This window comes from Rhinolophus sinicus, linkage group LG05, assembly GCF_036562045.2.
Source record: "Rhinolophus sinicus isolate RSC01 linkage group LG05, ASM3656204v1, whole genome shotgun sequence".
Classification (NCBI taxonomy): domain Eukaryota; kingdom Metazoa; phylum Chordata; class Mammalia; order Chiroptera; family Rhinolophidae; genus Rhinolophus; species Rhinolophus sinicus.
In genome coordinates this window covers 87,793,905-87,811,959 of record NC_133755.1, presented here as the reverse complement: position 1 = coordinate 87,811,959, position 18,055 = coordinate 87,793,905, and the positions used below count along the sequence as shown (strand labels likewise).

Sequence of the window (18,055 nt, the reverse complement as noted above, 5' to 3'; positions counted from 1 at the left end):
AATTGCTAATCCACTTTATGTCTCTTTGGATTTGCCTTTTCTGGATATTTCATAAAAATGGAATCATGTTATATGTCGCCTTTTGTGTCTGGCTTCTTTCACTTAACATAATTTTTTTATGTTTAGTTCACTTTTATTATCACTTTTATTATCTCTTCTAAACATAATCATTACGCAACACTTCCAACAGGAGAATCTGAGGGTAAGCTCTGACTTAGTCTTTAGAAGACAGGTTTGAGATTTAGGAATCTAGCACATAGAAGTTCAGCTTTTGGTATCATCCTCCACACAGAGTACATGGTTTTTACTCTACTTTTTAAGGTAAAGACAGATAAATCCCAAATGACCTTGGCATTTAGAACAACATTAATGATTTATCTGTTAATTTACCCCTTCAGCTCTCTGATTCTTTGCATCCGAGTTGGATACTCTGTTGAATAATGAGCCACCTCTTAAAGATGCAGAGTCTTCCAGAGCACACAAGGTGTGGCTAAAACATCAGGAATGGACAATTACAAGTCTCAGTAAGGCTGGTTTAGCCACCTCCAGATGTCTCACCTAAGAATGTCCGTGTACAGTTAGTACATGGAAAACACTTCTGAGCCTCTGCGATGGTTATCAGGCTTTATGGATGGTTAACACCAAAATAATAATAGCTACCATTTATTTATTCACAAAAGAATGCTTACCATGTGTGTGCGAAAGCCTTGTTAATCATTATTTTATTTAATCCTCACAATAATCCTGTGAAGTAGGTACTATCATTATCCCCATTTCATAGGTAAACAAAAACAAACTAAGGATTCAAGACATTAAATACCTTGCCCAAAGTCAGATGACCAAAAAGTTTGGGAGCCATTATTTAAATACAATTCGCTTAACATATTTGTAAGTTTCATCCGTGTTGTAGCAAGTGTCAGTACTTCATTCCTTTTTAAGGTCAAATATTTCATTGAATGGATATACCACACTTTATCTGCTCCTCCGTTGATGGTCATAAATTAAGTTTCAAAGAAAAAAGTCATACAGACTTCTCCCCAGCCCCAAGGTCTTTCTTGAACATAGATACAACATTGTTTGTGACCTTCAAGAATAAGTCTCTTGTCTGAGTAACAACGCTTCTTTCTCCTGCTTCTCTCATGGCATCACATCCTCACAGGGCAGCTGCTGGAAAAGGTGTTTTGCTGTGACCTTTCTGCTGTGACACTCCCTCGTACAGGAGGCCCCAGGTATCCTTGCCCATGGAACAGGCCAGGCGTTGCCCTCGGCATCCTGGGCAGTCTCAGCAGGCAGCCTCCCCACTCTGCCCCATCGCACTGAGCTATAACGTGGAGGACCTGCCCTCGCAAAGCTGTGGGATCCTCATGTCACTAGGCCACCGGCCTCTCTCCCACGTCCTCCCTCCTCTGTCCTCTGTCATTTTTATAACTTCCTACCTGAGCTTGCTTTATGCTTTGTGTTATGTTTTTTATAAAATAGTTGAAAACAGGGAGATCCAGTGAGTGCCCTCTGAGTTGGCAGAGAAGTTTTCTATGGCTAGTCCAGCCCCCACACGGCTTCTACTGCAGCCAGCTGTTCACAGAGAGGTGGGTCGCTATGGGTAAGCCCGCTGTCTGGGTCCAGGGGTGACAGTGCTAGAGGGTCACCCCTGGGGAGATACGGTCTCTGGGCTGCGATCCCTGGGACTGCAGAATACCTCTAGTCTCTAATCTACAAAACCTTTTGGGCATAGATGATATTATTGATCTATTTAAGTGACACATGGGAGGAAATCATGTAGAAGAGTGAGGCTCGTGACATGTCCTATTCTCAAAAGAAGAGTGGTGCCTCGTGATTTCAGTACAAATGAAACACTGAGTATCAAACAACTCTCCCTCTTCTCGTCCACATGAAGCAGTTCAATAGGGTTTTCATTTCAGCTTCTATTAGAAGCACATTGGCACACAAAGCACAAAGGCTTTCCCCTTCCTCTGACCCATGTATCCAGTTCCCTGTGTGACATTTCCACTTTTCATGGACAGTCAGGATTGGCTGTATGTGACAGGGAACCCCAAATACCTGAAGTATCTTAAGCAAGAGAGAAAAGCTTATTTCTCTCACATGAAAAGTCAAGAGGTAATGAGTGCAGGGCTGTGTGCTGCTCCGGTATGTCAGGGGCCCAGACTCCTTCCTCCTGTTCCTCTGCCATTCTCAGGGCGTGGTTTCCCTCTCATGGTCCACAATAGCTGTGTGCTCTGCCATCACATCTGTATTCCAGCCAGTATGAAGGAGGAAAGGGAGAAAGGCATACTCCTTCCGTTTAAGGACACTTCTGAAGGGCATGATGCTTGGGTTTGAATCTCTGTCTGAACTCAGTCTTACGGTCATAACTATCTGTAAGTGAGGCTGGAAAACATAGTCTGTATCCCAAGTGGTCAGTACCCTCAGGGTCCTACCAGCAGGGAGGAAGGGGCACAGTTATGTGTGGACAGCTGGCATCCTTGCCACCCTCAGGCTCCTGAGACACAGTGTTTGACTAACTCCTCCCCACGCACAGCCACCCTTTTCTCTCAGCAGCATTTCCTGTCACCTAAGTCGGAAATGCCAAGAATGAGTCCTTTGTCTCACGCTTCCATACCCAATCAGGTACAAAGCTCTGATGATTTTATGTCCTAAACATTCCTTGAAATTGCTTCCCTCTCCATTCATCCTACGACTGTCCTAGGTCAGGCCTGGGTTGCTGAAATGGCCAGGTGTCTGTTCCCATCTCTGGTTCTGTCCCCTTCTAACCTATCTTCACACCATTTATACACACTTGCCCTCTGCTCCTCTGCTTACACCCTTCAGTAGCATCTCATCACCCACAGGTTCAAATGTCCGGGTTCTCTGGCTTGTTGTGTGATCTCCGCCCTGCCTCACCCCTTGCACTCAGGGATCCAGAATGGACGTTTTTCATCGACAGCCTCGTCCTGCTCCATCCCTTTATCCCCAGGCTGATCCTTGTGCGTCCTTTAAGTCTCCCCTAAGCCGGGGCTTCCTCCCTGCCCCCCACCCCTGTCGTACTCTTACCCTGACCCTGTGCATTTCTTCTGTAGCACTTGTGTTTCCTTCCGCCCTCTGCCACCAGACTGTGTGATTCTCTGAGGCCAGAGACTATTTTAAACACCTTTATATTCCCAGCGCCTTCATTTTTGGTGACCAGAATACACATTCCACACGTCTAGATGAATGAGAGAACAAGCAGTTCATGAGATCTTGGCAAGATATGTAGGAATTCGGCTTTGCTGGGTGTGGCCACTGGAGGGCAGTGAATTACAGTGTCTGATACTGAGCTGAGTTGGCCAAAGTTCTCTCTCCGAAGGGAAGGAGATGGAACGCCACCTGCTCATCAGCGAGTATTTACTGAGCCCGACGCTGTGCTGGGCACTGCTCTGGGCATTGAGGGCACCACCGTAAACAAAGTGACAAAAATCTCTGTCTTTTCCTTCTAGTTATTTATTCAAGGAAAATGAAAGGTAATAGGCCTCCAAAGATGTATCAGGATTTCCATAGCAACTTTATTCCTATAGACAAAAATTGTAAACAACCCAAATATCTGCTAATAGGAAAGTGGATGTTCATACACTGGACTAGTCTCAGCCATAAGAAACGGCAAACTACTGATTTGGCAACAACATGGGAGAAACCACTTTAAAAACCATTCTGTTGAACAAAAGGAGCCAAATGTCAAAAAAGTCTACATTGGATGATCCCATTTAAATTGAGTTCAGAAATAATCGATGTCAACAGAAATCAGAACAGTTGTTTGCTCTGATGGAGGCGACTGGGAAGAGGCCTGGGGAAGCTTTCTGGGGAGACGGAAGTGTTCTCTTTCTCAACTGGGCTATTTTTACACAGATACACATGTTTCAAAGCCAAATGACTTTTATGTGTAGTCAACTGTCTGTAAATTATGTGTAAGAAGAAATCCCTTTCCTGCAGGTTAAATTCTGATTACCAGAAACAGATAATAGATAGAAAAACAGGTATTTGTAGGAGGATGGTAAGTGCTATGGAGAACAATGAAGCAGGAAAGATCAGAGATGTGCCCCGTTGGCAAGAGTGGGAACAGGAGCAGGTTTTAAACTGGGCAGTGAATCAGGGTCACGCTGAGAAGAGGAGTTTGAGCAGAGTCCTGAAGGAGGCAGCGGGCAAGCCATGCGGTTAGTTTTCAGTTTTTGAAAGTTAACACTCAGATTTTCAGAAAAAAGGCGTTGAAGGCCAGAGGTGACACTGGCCAAACTTCCATAGTAATGGTGGGTTTTCATTGTTGTCTTAAGAAGACATTCCTTTTGAAATGTAAACTTTACATTGAAGTACAACTTACTTGTACATTTTTTTTTTAATTGGGGAACATTGGGGAGCAGTGTGTTTCTCCAGGGCCCATCAGCTCCAAGTCGTTGTCCTTCATTCTAGTTGTGGAGGGCGCAGCTCAGCTCCAAGTCCAGTTGCCGTTTTCAATCTTTAGTTGCAGGGGGCCAAGCCCACCATCCCATGAAGGAATTGAACCGGCAACCTTGTTGTTGAGAGCTCGCACTCTAACTGACTGAGCCATTCGGCCGCCCCTCGTATATTTTTTAAAGTCCATATATGTGCACAACTAGATAAATTTCCCCTAAATAACCAGCACCCATCTCAAGACATGGAACATTACAGAGTCCCCTGTTTTCCCTTCTAGTCCCCTCCCCCCCTTCCCTAACAGGGGTAACTATTGACTTGTAACATCTCAGTTAGTTTTGCCTATCTCTAAACTTTATAGAAATTGAATCATGTAGTAAGGACACTCCATTTTCCATTTTAATGCTCTTGGTTTGGAGGGAATTGGGGAGTGGAGCTGATGCTGAATTTTTTAGCACTCACCCTACTAGAGACTCTAATCCTTTCATCAAGATGCCTCCTGCCCCCGCTACACAGATGCAGCCGCCTCCTGCCTGACAGGCAGTTGAGGAAGACTCCAGGCTCCTCCCAGCAGGAGGCGGTCCAGTCAGAGCGCTGAGCTGAGCTCCTTTGAGCTGATACAGGGAGGGCGGTGTGTGCATGTGGGGGGATGTCCGGTGCTGGACTTCCTGTCATGTACGAGGTACATTCTCCAAGGTCAAGTTGTGACTTGTCATCTCTGGGATTGTACGACCTGGCCTGCTCTCCCTGGCACCTGGCACGAGGGGCATGTCCCTGCTTGCTCACTCGCTCATTCATTCACTCTCATCTGACCCCAAGAATAAGAGAAATTCTAACAGAGGAGAAATTGAGGTAGCCACCACATTCAAGATGTTTGACCCTAGATGGGGAGCCTCTGGCATCTGACATTGGCACTGGGGCCCCTGGACTCCTAGAGTCTGTTCACATACACATCTGGGTGACATGCTGCCTGGCCCTGCAGGTGGTCTGTGGGCGGGTCCTACAAGGTTAAGTGGGTGCCGTTGCTTTGCCCCCAGAACCTGATACTCATGTAGTTTGGGCTTATGTAACCTGAGGTCCTGTAGCCAGTGCCAAGAGGCTGAGTTAACCAGCGGTCACTAACATTTGCTAAGTAACAGTAACAGTAACACAAGAACCTGTGTACAATGGAGAAAATTCGGTGGTATGTTGGTTTTTTAAATTAATTTTACCTGGAGTATCATGACACACGTGTACCCAGGCTCCCCCACACTGAGGAGCGCACAGCCAGATTTCACGCATCGTTCTGAGTTAATATTTACCATTGCATCACGACCATGATTGACAGGCGCAGTGCCAGGCAGGGCTCCATGGTCAGCAGCTTGTCTGCATCTGTGAAACAGCACATCTCCTCTCCCACAGTCTGGAACATGGTCTTCATGACACAGAACCGCCTCCCAGTGGTCTCTGCTCTGTAGGAACCTCAGAAGAGGTCTTTCCTCTGATACCCGCCCTGGGGGAGACCAGCTGTGCTCACTCTCTGTCTGTCAGGGCTTTGACTTTCCTGGGGTTGCCGAGAGACCCTCCCCTTCCCCCCATAAGGTTTGCAGTGGGGTCCTTGTTCGGTTGCTGCCATCAAATACTTGCCTGAAAACACCAGATGAATAATACCCAGCAACGACATTTTTATAGCACTCGAACCCCTTAAAAATCATGACACACAGGTAATTAGATGCATTCCTGACACTTTTCTTAAAACTGTTTTTTGGATGAAATATCTAAGTTTCTGTTTTATGAGTTTCTTCAGATGTGTGGCCAAAAAGATTTATGGTTTCCTTTTCTCAATCAGTTTACTTTTGTAAACTGTTTACTTTTGTAAATCATAAAATATGTAAGGTATTCTTAGGAGTTTAGTTAAAAAAAAAAAAACAAAGACAAGACTCAGGTAAGCCCGAGCCTTGGGAAAGACAGATGCTGGCTGCAGTCTGATACCTTGACTCCCGTGGCTGCCAGTCAGACTGAATCGTTCTGACCCAGCAGATCACAGGGGAGACACTGCCATGCAATCACAGATGGTTCCTCGAAATGCCTAGAGCAATGAATGGGCAAGTTACTCTTGTCAGTTAGAGCAAAACCAGTTTTTCCCAAGGCTGTCGAGGCTTTCTTGAGGCACATGTGAGGCTGCTTTAGGGCCAAGACTTGGAGGTCTCAGAAAAATAAGCCCTTGACAGAAGTCACCACTCAAGTACACGGTGTCCCCTAATAAATGGGTATGATGTCGTCAAGCCCAGAGAGGGCAATTTGGTTTTTATAAAGAGCTTTGGGCTTCCTCTTTTCAGAAGCTTTGCTTCATAAAATAGCCGTACAATAGCCCTTAAAATCTCATTCCCTCCAGTCTGAGTCCTGGCTGCCGTATGCTCTGTAATGACAAGCAGACACTGCCCTCATTCAAGACTGCATTGCGGGCACGGATTCCCATTCCAGCTCACTCACAGGTAGAGTTTTCTCAAATAGGACATCTCATGAGCCTTCTGAGCAGACTGTTTATGCTGAAGGAAGCCCTTCAGAGAGCATTTCGGACCCCCGTCTCTGCTGCTTTTTGCTGGTGCATTCAGCTCACAGTTTTTGACCAAATGTGTGAATTTTATCCTCCCCGCAGGCAGAACCCTAGAACTAAGCTCTCCTCCCACCTCTGACGTGCTGGTGAGCTGTGCCCCTGTCTGAAAGCAAAGGGCTAATGGGCGGGCACGATGGCAGAATAAAAGCCCTGGGCTCCAGGCCACCAAAGATGGCTCGGCACGTGTCTGTTGGTCCCTTTGCTTCCTGGACCCCTAAAGGTTTGGAATTGGTACAGTTACTGAGAATGGCGTCTTACCAACTAAAGACTCTCAGGGTACCCTGCTCGCTGCGCCATTTGTCGTGCGGGGAGGCCTGCAGGGTCTCCCGCACGACGCATGGCGCAGCGAGCAGGGTATGGTGCCGGCCAAAGCTCTCCAAAGGACGGTGGAGCAGTTTGTGTGTATGAACACTCAGTCTCAGGAAGACCAGGAGGAGCAGCTGCCGGAGAGCTGGACCCCCGTGGAGGGGTGGGAGGACGTGGACGGTTCTCCCACCAGCACAGGAAAAGCCATGCAGCTGCTGCAGAAATGGAGCCCCGTGGAGAGGTGGAAAGATGTGGACGGTTCCCCAACCAGCACAGGCCGGAGAAAGCGAAGGTTGTTGCAGCCCTGTGGGCCGGGAGGTTCCTGCTCGGGCAGCCCGGATGCAGGACTCGTAGTCCCAGGAGATAACGCTTGCTGAGTCCTCCGTGGGAGATGAGGGTGAGGTCAAGGTCGTCCCTCACCCCCAGGACAGCCCTGGTGAATGACTATGGACTATGGGGAATTGCCTTCCATCCCTAATTTAATGGACCGCTTGACTGTTTGTTTGGGAACTATTGTTAGTGGAACTGGGGGATATTTGCTTTTGTCTCTTGACTGGCCACCATTGAGAATATGTAAGCACCTTGATTGTGAGTCGCTGTTGTTCCAGCAGGGTACCCTGAGAGGCACAGAGAGAGTGGCAGTGCCCAGGAAGTCGGGCTGTTCCCAGAGAGAGTGGCAGTGCCCTGAGAGCCCTGGCTGAGTCCAGGAAGTCTGGCTGAGCCCTGAAGATACCCTGGCTGTGCCCAGGAAGTCGGGCTGTTCCCAGAGAGAGTAGAGCCCTGGCTGAGTCCAGGAAGTTTGGCTGAGCCCTGAAGATACCCTGGCTGTGCCCAGGAAGTCGGGCTGTTCCCAGAGAGAGTGGCAGTGCCCTGAGAGCCCTGGCTGTGTCCAGGAAGTGTGGCTGTGGCAGTGCCCTGAGAGCCCTGGCTGTGTCCAGGAAGTGTGGCTGTGCCCACAGAGAGTGGCAGTGCCCTGAAAGCCCTGGCTGTGTCCAGGAAGTGTGGCTGTTCCCAGAGAAAGTGGCAGTGCCCTGAGAAATCCTAGCTGTGCCCGGGGAAACTAGTGGTACCCTAAGAAGTCCAGGAAGTCTGGCTGTGCCCAGGAGTACTGGTGGTGCCCTGAGAAACCCTGGCTGTGTCCGGGAAGACAGGTGGTACCCTAAGAAGTCCAGGAAGTCTGGTAGTGCCCAGGAGTACTGGTGGTGCCCTGAGAAACCCTGGCTGTGTCCGGGAAGACAGGTGGTACCCTAAGAAGTCCAGGAAGTCTGGCTGTGCCCAGGAGTACTGGTGGTGCCCTAAGAAACCCTGGCTGTGTCCGGGAAGACAGGTGGTACCCTAAGAAGTCCAGGAAGTCTGGCAGTGCCCAGGAGTACTGGTGGTGCCCTGAGAAACCCTGGCTGTGCCCAGAGAGCCTGGCTGTGTCCAGGATATTGCATTCACCTCCAGGCTCCTCGCACAGGTCCCCTCGCGGAAGATACTTGTCGCGTAGATTGTGAGGCGAGAGCCTGTAGGGGTGGAGTGTGGGGGCAGAGCCCCAGAAAGAAGTTTCCAGGCTCTCGGCCTCACATAGAAAGGTGTTGGCTCAGGTAGTAAATGGCCAACTGTGATTGCATGGCCATCAGCTGTGGCTAGTTGGCCGTCAGCTGTAACCAGTGAACCATTGGCCACTAATATAACTGCTGTGGCTGTGCTAGCAGAGAAGAGAGAGAAGAATGGGGGCTAGCAAGAAGATGGCGGCGAGGCTGGCAAGCGTGAATGGCGGTTTGCGGACAGTGTGAATCCAGCCTCCAGTGAGAGTGTAGTGCCGCCAGAGAGAATATAGTGGTATGACTCCCCTACCTATGGCTCCCTGGGTGTTCCTTTTTGGCCTCACCATATCCTGCGTTCTTGTATGGGGAGCGGGAGCAGAGACCCTGCAGGGTCTCCAGCACGACAAATGGCGCAGCGAGCAGGGTCTCCCGCACGACGCATGGCATAGTCGACAGGATATGTTAGATCTTCCTCCTTAAGACCAATTGGTGGAAATGGAAACCTCAAAAATGGACTTGTTTTTAAAGTACATTTTGGAATTATGTTAGGTTTGGCTGTGAATAACAGAGATTCAAAATAACTGAAGCTGAAACAAGATAGAAGTTTATTTGTTCCTCATTTGATAACAATAATACTAGGTAACATTTACATAATGCTTCTTTTGTGCCAGGCACTGTTACTAGCACTTTGCATATATGAACTTCTTTAACCCTTATAATGTCCTGTGACACTGGTAGGGTATCACCACCTTAACAGGTGAGGAATTGAGGCGCAGAAGGTAAAGCCATTTGCCCAGAGCCACGTAGCTGGTGAGTGATGGAGCCAGGCTCTGAGCAGTCTGGCTGCAGAGTCTGTGCTCTTCTGTCTGGAAAAGGCCACAGGTCACCAGGGCTGACATGGCAGCCATGCTCCCCGGTGTGCTCACAGATCCAGGCTCTTTCTCCCTCGTTACTCTGCTCTGTGTGGTTTCCCTTCCCAGTGACGTTTCCACTGCAGGGTTCTGGGATTGTAGAAGCCCCAGGTGACAAAGAGCCTTCACATAATTATGGAGCTCTGGGTCTTCATTTGGGAAACTTCTTGAGTGAGTCATGGGGGGTGGTTTTTGTCCTGAGCCGTCACAGCGTGTCTTACAACTCTGTTCTCATAAAGCGGGAGCTCCGACTTGGATGGTTAGTGCAAGGAAGCAGCGCTTTTTCCTCCTGCGCTGCTGAGTGGTCTGGTCTGGTGGCCCCTGTGGGGTAGGTCTGCCTCCACCTGTGCCCAGCGTAGTTCTCATGCCTTCTGAAGGGGACAGTTCCTGGAGGCATTGTTTGCAGTCATGGGTGTTGGAGCCACCTGTCCTGGGGAATGGATACAGATTGGAGGCGGGGAGGCACACGTGGGGCGGTGAGCAGCCACGGGCGAGGAGATTGGAAATGTGATACGAAAAAGAAGGATTCTGAGCTGGGTCTTAGAGCCCAGTATCATTTAACTAAATTAATAGTGTGTATATGGTCACTGCCCAAAAACTCTCTACGTAACAAGTGTTTCAGTTAGGAAAAAAAGAAAGATGTTATTTCTTGGAAGGTTTTTTTCTTTTCTCAGTGTAATTTCTCAAATGGACCTCTTATATTACCTGAAGTCTTAGTTTCTGCAGCCATCGTGTTGTTTTACAAAATCTTTATTCTTTTTTGGTGATAAAAGACAGGTGTAGTCAATTGTAGCTCTTTTTTTTCTAAAATAATATGCATTTTTTTTCCTGATTATAAAATTGTGCGTATTGTAGAAAATTTGAAGTCTAGTAAAGCTTAAAGAAGATAAAAATCCTGTATCCCTACCACCTGGGGAATAAGCAAAGTATCATCTTGCTGTAATCATCACATGGTCTTCTTCTGTGTCAAATCTCTCCTTGCCTCTCTCTTATAAGGACGCTTGGGATTACTTCTACAACAACTGAGCATGAGATTGTTTCTTTCCCCGTATTCTTGCCAACGTTGGTCTTTGTCCTCACCAGTTTTTAGAGTTTTGTTTGTTTGTTTGTTTTTTGTTTTTTTCCTGAGTGATGAGGCAGTGGGTCTGCCTTGTCAGAATTTGGGGATTCCATCTTTAAAAATGAATGGCAGGGGCTGGCTAATGAGTATGGTGGACAGCTCACTGAATTTCTGAAATCAAATAGTTTTCCAACCCATCTCCGGGGGGCGGGGTATAGCTCATTCCCATATTGAAGATCCCTGCCTTTCCATTGGGTGGCACTCAGCAGCAGCATTCACCATATTTTGTGATCACAATGATGGAAAGGCTCCGTGTCATACATCATTTCTGGTACAGCAACTTATATAAAATAAAAACATTACAGTGTGTCCTCATCCACCTTATTCACTGGATCTGGCACCATGCAACTTCTGGCTCTTCCACAAAGTCAATATGCCCATGAAAGGTAAACATTTTGAATCAATTCAGGACATCGAGGCAGCCATGACAGCGCAACCAAAGATACTCATGAAGGAGGACTTCCAGAACTGCTTTAGAAAGTGGCAAGAATGATTGGATAAGTGTGTTCAAAGTGAGGGGGAATGTTTTGAAGGGGATTAATGGCAATGTGTCTTTTACTGTAATAATTTTTTTTAATTGAAATATTCACCGTATGTTTTGATTACACCTCGCATGGTCCCCTTTAAAAGAGGTGCCATGGCTAAAGAAGTTTTGGGAAATGCTAGATAAGCAAGGTTAAGCATATTTGGAAAATTTCTTATAACTTCTCAAATCTTTTTGTTTGCTATGATCTTTGTGAATCTCCAAGATAAGGCTATATAATGCAGCATTTCTCAACCAGGGGAACCCCTTTTTTCTTGAATATCCTGTAGGATTGACGTTTTACAGAATCCATCTTAGAACTACCAACTTGATGAAATTAAAACCTAGACGCTACCACAGGTTTGGGCCATCTTTTTCACACGCTCATCTTCACTTCTAAGTGGTGAGGCCATGAGTCGGCCTTGTCAGAATTTGGGGATTCCATCTTTAAAAATCAACTGCAGGGACTGGCTAATGAATATGGTAGATGGCTCACTGAATTTCTGAAATCGAATAAATTTTCCAACCCATCTCCAAGGGGCTGGGTATAGCTCATTGAACACGAGGCCTGAAGTATCTTTTTCTAAAACGGAATGAACAGATGCAGGGGAAGAGAAAGATACGTTGGCTCTAGGAGAACTTGTGTGAGAAATGCCTGTTCAGTGTTGCACGAGCTCCAGAACTTTCCTGGGCCATTTTTGCCCACCTGACGAGGGGCAGAGGATGGAGAGCAGGCCCCTGCTCCTGGGCGTCAGGTTAGCCTGGCTCTGCCCTGGCCGGAAGGACCCCCGTGAAGATACTAGACTCTGTCTCTCTCCGCTTTTTAGAGAAGACCTCTGGACTTTCTTCACCTTTTGTTTTACAGAAGAGGACGTGGAGAACTTCGATGTGACCAATTTGTCTCAGGACGTGCTGCGAAGCATCGAAGCCGACAGCTTTTGGTGCATGAGCAAGCTGCTGGATGGGATCCAGGCGAGTGGTTCTGCCCGGGTGGGACGCCCGGGCCGTGCTTCCTGCAGGCCTTTGGGTCCCTTATTGCTCTTCTGCATCAGACAGCCCCCCACGCCTGCATAGCTCCTCTTCTTTGGGGTTCATCCATTTCTACCTCTTTTATTAGCTTCACAGCTTTCAAAAGGCAATACTCTAGGGTCCCCTGGAGTCTCAGAAAGTCTCCACATTGCCCTGGCTTTGTCATCAGAGCATGTCCCTACTTTATGCTGCACCCAAGCCATGTGGCTTGCCTCTAGCGTGCAGGACTCTGTCAGGCTTTCCCCATGCTCTGCTGTTCTCTAGATTCCTTTGTTCCCCCAAATACTGGCACCAGCTTTGGAAAAATAGCTTGTGCTTTTAAACGCGTTTCTGTGAACGCGATGGGTGGTAGCATAACTGTTTGGAGTCCCTGCTTATCCTGGGCTCTATGTCATTTGCAGGATAACTACACCTTTGCACAACCTGGGATCCAGAAGAAGGTCAAGGCACTGGAAGAGCTTGTCAGTCGGATTGATGGTAGGTTCCGAGGAACAGGAATTCTCTAGCAATATTACAGTATGATTCTGACATGAGCAAGTTACGCTTGTGGGTCCCTTCCTCAGCCCTCTTCCTAGCCATGACTCTTTCCAGTTTACTCTGTGCTCTTGGTGGCACCAGCATCCTTCTAGATCTTGACAGGAAGGTGAGGTGAAAACGCTGCTGTTATAGCAAATTCCTTTTTCTCCTTAATTTTCTGTCACCAAATTCTATCAGTTCTCCTTCAGCATCTCTCCTCAAACTCACCCTTTCTAGCCAAATTCATTTTCCTAGCCACTGCTCTGGTCCAGCCATGCCTTCTTCATACTCTTTCCTCTTCCAAACCTCCTAGCACACAGCTGCACCTTTCTAAAGCATTGTTCTGGCCACGTCCGTCTTCTGCCTGAAACCTCCGGTGGCCCTCCATTGCTTTTAGCATCAAGTCTGTAGTCTGACCTTGTCCTTCGGCTGGTGATGTAACTCAGGACTTTTGGGCTTGACACAGGGTCCTCAGGTCTGGCTGATACCCCAGCAGGACTTCCCAGAGCTCCCTGTGACCTCTTTGGGCTGGGGAGATGAGCCAGGAGATGCTCTTCCTGAAGCAGAATGTCTTTAAGAAGCAGGAGTCTTCCAGGAATTCTTTGGCTCTGACTTGGAATAATGGAATGTTAGGACTGAAAGGCAACTCAGGAAGCCCTGCTCTTGACTGATAAAGAAACAGAGCCTCAGGAAGAGAAATCAGAGTTAAGTTTCATGAAGAACATGTAGAACCTAACAGGAAGGTCTGTTAAGGGAATCTCTAGCACCAGTTAAGTTGTAAAGCTTCTTTAGAACTTCACCAGTTACTATACCAAATAGTCAATCTTATTTCCTGCTTTTCCCAGTCATGGATATTCTGCTTTAGGCAAGCATTGCCTTTTTTTTAATTTCTCTCTCCTTTCCCAGGATCTCATTTCATGGAAACCTTACCTGATATGTTCCACTCACTTCAGCTTCCTTTTATGACTTAGGATTTCAGCCTTCCCAGCTCATTTGCTTATTTACAGCGGTTTCCTTTATAATACGTGGGATGTTTTTATTCCTCTGATCACCCTGACCCAGCTGTTAGCCCCATGGCGGGGCCTGTGTCTGGGTCTCTTGCATCCCTCACCTGGGTCGTGGTACAGGGCACGTGCTGCCATAGCAGGGCCGCTGAGCCGGCTGACAGGGGCTGCTCCTCAGTTGAGTGCTAGAGGCCAGAGGCTGTGGTTTCTGCCACTGTCTGCCCGAGCCTTGATGTTTCTGCCCTCACACATACCTGATAAATAACGGTGTAGTTGTCTAGGGCAGTGGGTTTTTGCATGGATATACTGTTATTCTTTGAATTATACAAGTAATACTTATTGCAAAAGTTTAAACAATTTACAAAAATAAGAAGTAAAAATCCTCCCCCTTCCTTAAATTCTACGTCCCAGAAACAATCATTGTTAATAGTTATTCTTTCAAGAATTGTAGTAATTCCCATATGCTAGGTGCTGTTGTAAGCACTTTGATTTTCTCATTTTATCCTCTCCCAAACCTTCCAAGGTATGAGTGATTATCTCCATTTTGTAGATTAGGAAATTGAGGAGGATAGTGATTTTTTAAAAGTCCTTTTAAGTATTATCTGAAGGGCTGTCACGTAGAGCAGGGATCAGGTTTGTTTGGGGTTCTAGAATATCACCCAAACACCAACGGGTGGGAGTGAGGAGGGAGCTGGTGTCTGTTGACTATGGCGAAGCACTTTCTGGTGAATGCCTTAATATGTCAGTGGGAGAGGCAGCCCTGAGTGGAGACAATGAGCCTCTCACTGGCAGGTGTAAGTCCGTGCTGGCTGCCGTCTGTCAGGGATGCTGAAGAGGAAATCCTCACCAGCAGGAAGGTGGCCAAGGTGACCCCCAGTCTGGCTCCTTCTCCGATGAGTCATAGTGAACCTCATATCTCCTGCTTTGTGGCTAGAGCAGCCCCCTGAAGGAAGAAAGGCACCTGGGACCTCACTATGGCATGTGAAAGTAGTTGTGTGCGCAGGCTGAGGTGAGATAAATATATAGGACAACCAGAAGCCGGGTTGCCCCTCTGGCTGGCTTCCCCAGGGGAATGAGGTGGAAAGAAAAGGAAACAGCCCTTTTGGCTCACAGCATTTTTCAAGGCCTGGTCCCCTAGATTGTGTCCTCAGCGCCAACGACACTTCCTGTTTCAGAACAGGTACACAATCACTTCAGGAGGTACGAGGTCGAATACCTACAGTTTGCCTTTCGTTGGATGAACAACCTGCTGATGCGGGAGCTTCCCCTGCGCTGCACCATCCGCCTGTGGGACACGTACCAGGTATGAAGAGACCCTGCCCTCTGTACACCAGGCTGCCCCGTGCGCCCATTTCCTGCCCTGCGATGGAGTGCGGCTGCTCAGAAGTCCCCCCACCTCCCGTCTAATTCTGTATCTGCCTCAGCTTCCTGGGCGGAGCCTCTGCTGTGCAGGCCTCTGTTTGCCCAGCCGTGACAGGGGGGCTGTGCATGCAGCTTTCCCGTCTTGCAGAAGGATTAGAACTAAGCGGACTAGAGCCAGCCCTTTGACAGGGCTTGGAGCCCTCACTCTGCTTTTTTGCCTTCCCAGTCTGAACCAGAAGGCTTCTCCCATTTTCATCTCTACGTGTGTGCGGCTTTCTTGATCAAGTGGAGGAAAGAGATCTTGGATGAGGAGGACTTCCAGGTGAGTGGGCATGAGCTCCGCCGGAGCTGGGGGCGAGCGGCAGAGTGAGCTATCCCATTGGTGGGGCCGCACGGGCAGAGGTGCCACAGGATGAGGGGCAGAGTGACTTATCCCATTGGTGGGGCCGCACAGGCAGAGGTGCCACAGGATGAGGGGCAGAGTGACTTATCCCATTGGTGGGGCCGCACGGGCAGACGGTGCCACAGGATGAGGGGCAGAGTGACTTATCCCATTGGTGGGGCTGCACAGGCAGAGGTGCCACAGGATGAGGGACAGAGTGACTTATCCCATTGGTGGGGCCGCACGGGCAGACGGTGCCACAGGATGAGGGGCTGAGTGACTTATCCCATTGGTGGGGCCTCACAGGCAGAAGGTGCCACAGCAGGCACCTGGCTGGGAGGAGAGAAGTAGAAAAGGTGTTCAGAAGAAGCTGGCACTCCCAGTTGGCAGTCACTGGGGCCCAGAGCTCTTCAATCTGAGAGGGTTTTAGTGCCAGAAAGGCTGCAGAGCTGCCGGGCAGGCCTAAGGGATCTCATTCATTCACGGACGAGCCTTTGTTGGATGTTTGCCACATGCTCGGCATTGATGACGGCGTAGGATATTTTGGAAAGTAAAACAGGCGATGTCTCTGTTCTCATGGTGCTTCCATACTAGTTGGGAGGAGACTTACAATAAACAAAAGCACATTTAAAAGAATGTTAGAAGGTGATAAAAAAAAATGTTTTTAATGTAGAGCAGTATAAAGGGATTATTAGATGGTAGGGAAGGACAGGTTGTAATTTCAAATCAGGTAGTCAGGATAGGCTCACTGAGAAGGTGACATTTGAGCAAAGGCGTAGGGAAGGTGAGGGAGCCAGCCATGTGTACGTCTGGGGGAAGACGTCCAGGCAGAGGGTTCAGCCAGTGCAAAGGCCGTAAAGCAGCAGTGTGATGGGGCCCCATGCGGCCTGGAGCAGAGTGGTCCAGGGGAAGAGCAGGAAGACGTGAGGCCAGAGAAGTGACAAGGGACCCAGATCACAGAGGACTTTGTAGACACTGTAAGGACTGTGGCTTTTACTCTGAGTGGAAGGGGATCCCTGAGTGGGTCTTGAGCAGACGAGGGACACAGCCTGACTTACATTTTCAGAGGACCACTCGGGCTTCTGTGTGGACCTAGGTGTGGGCAAGGGTGGAAGCAGGAGACCACCCAGGAGGCTATCATGTCGTCCTCTAGGTGAGGCATGAGGGAAGCTTGGACCTGATGGTGGCAGTGGGGTATGACAAGTGGCCAGATCTTGGATGTAAGTAGAGCCAACAGAAATTCCTGATGAGTTGGGTGTAAAGTATGATAGAAAGGGATGAGTCAGCATGACTTTGCAGTTTCCGAGAAGGCTTTAGGAGGAGCAGGTTTATGGAGGAAGATCTGGAGTTCAGTTTTGAGCGTGTTGAGTTTTAACTGCCATTAGACATCCAAATGGAGATGTAGAGTAGGCAGTTAAGTCTTACGAGTCTGGAGTTGGAAAGAGAGAGGTCTGGACTGGGCTAAATGGTCCTCACAGCCAGGATGGTGGCTGAGACCCCTAAGGAAGGGAGTGAGGACAGAGGAGAGATGAGGACCAGCCCTGAGCCCTGGCACATGCCTGCACGAAGGGGCCGGGAGAAGAGGTGGGTGGAGCACAGGAGGCGGAGGGGAGCAGTGAGAGTGCGGCGTCCTGGGAGCCTTGGCTGGGGATGTGAAGAACATGGAAGGAGGGCAGCTGTTAGGTGACAGCGTGCCAGGCAGGTGCTCCAGGAGCCCTGGGGATGGGAACTGGGGGGTGAGGAGAGCGATTGCCAGGCTCTAGTCTACAGAGAGAAAGGCCTGAGGTTGTTCATGGCCGTCATCTCTGGGGCAGTTTTTGTTTTTCTGCTTGGCACATTCTGAACGGGGGGCTGTTGTTTGTTTTAAATGGGCATATATTTCTTTCCAAAGCAGGGGCAAGAGAGGCAGAGAAGGCTGCCTGTTTTTCTAAGTTCTAACTAATAACATAGGTGTTCTCGAGAGCAGCAACATCTCACGTCATCCCTGTGTGTTAGGTGGTGGCTAAAAGCGGAAGCCTGTTCAGCGGCTCGATGGAGAGTCAGGACCTGCCTTGCCCCAGTAAGGGCTTTGGAAGAGCCAAGTAAGGGAAGAGTGGGCTTCTGTGAGTAGATGCTGGCTGTGGTGCCAAGGCCGCAGGCAGCTGATGCAGAGCCACGGCTGCTGCCAACAACAGCATGTGTGACGTCCGAGGATGAATGAGCCCACGGGGCGGCGATGGCCACGTGCCGGCGGAGCTACCAGTTTTGATAATGTGGTTGAGGATATCGAGAGCGTGGCATCTGATTTAGTTATCATGAGCCAGGCTCAGAAGGCCTTGTCACGTGTGATAACAGTGCTTCCCGGATTAACTCAGGGAATGT

General features: G+C 48.7%; 1 protein-coding gene across 1 annotated transcript in view; it reads left to right on the top strand.

Moving 5' to 3' along the window:
- The window catches only part of TBC1D22B (TBC1 domain family member 22B), a 54,628-nt gene that overhangs the window by 19,252 nt on the left and 17,321 nt on the right, over nt 1-18,055 (top strand). The window contains exons 5-8 of the mRNA XM_074333930.1: nt 12,051-12,373; nt 12,832-12,907; nt 15,126-15,253; nt 15,539-15,634. Of these exons, the coding sequence (XP_074190031.1) occupies nt 12,051-12,373; nt 12,832-12,907; nt 15,126-15,253; nt 15,539-15,634 (623 nt within the window). The remainder of the gene's footprint in view (nt 1-12,050; nt 12,374-12,831; nt 12,908-15,125; nt 15,254-15,538; nt 15,635-18,055) is intronic.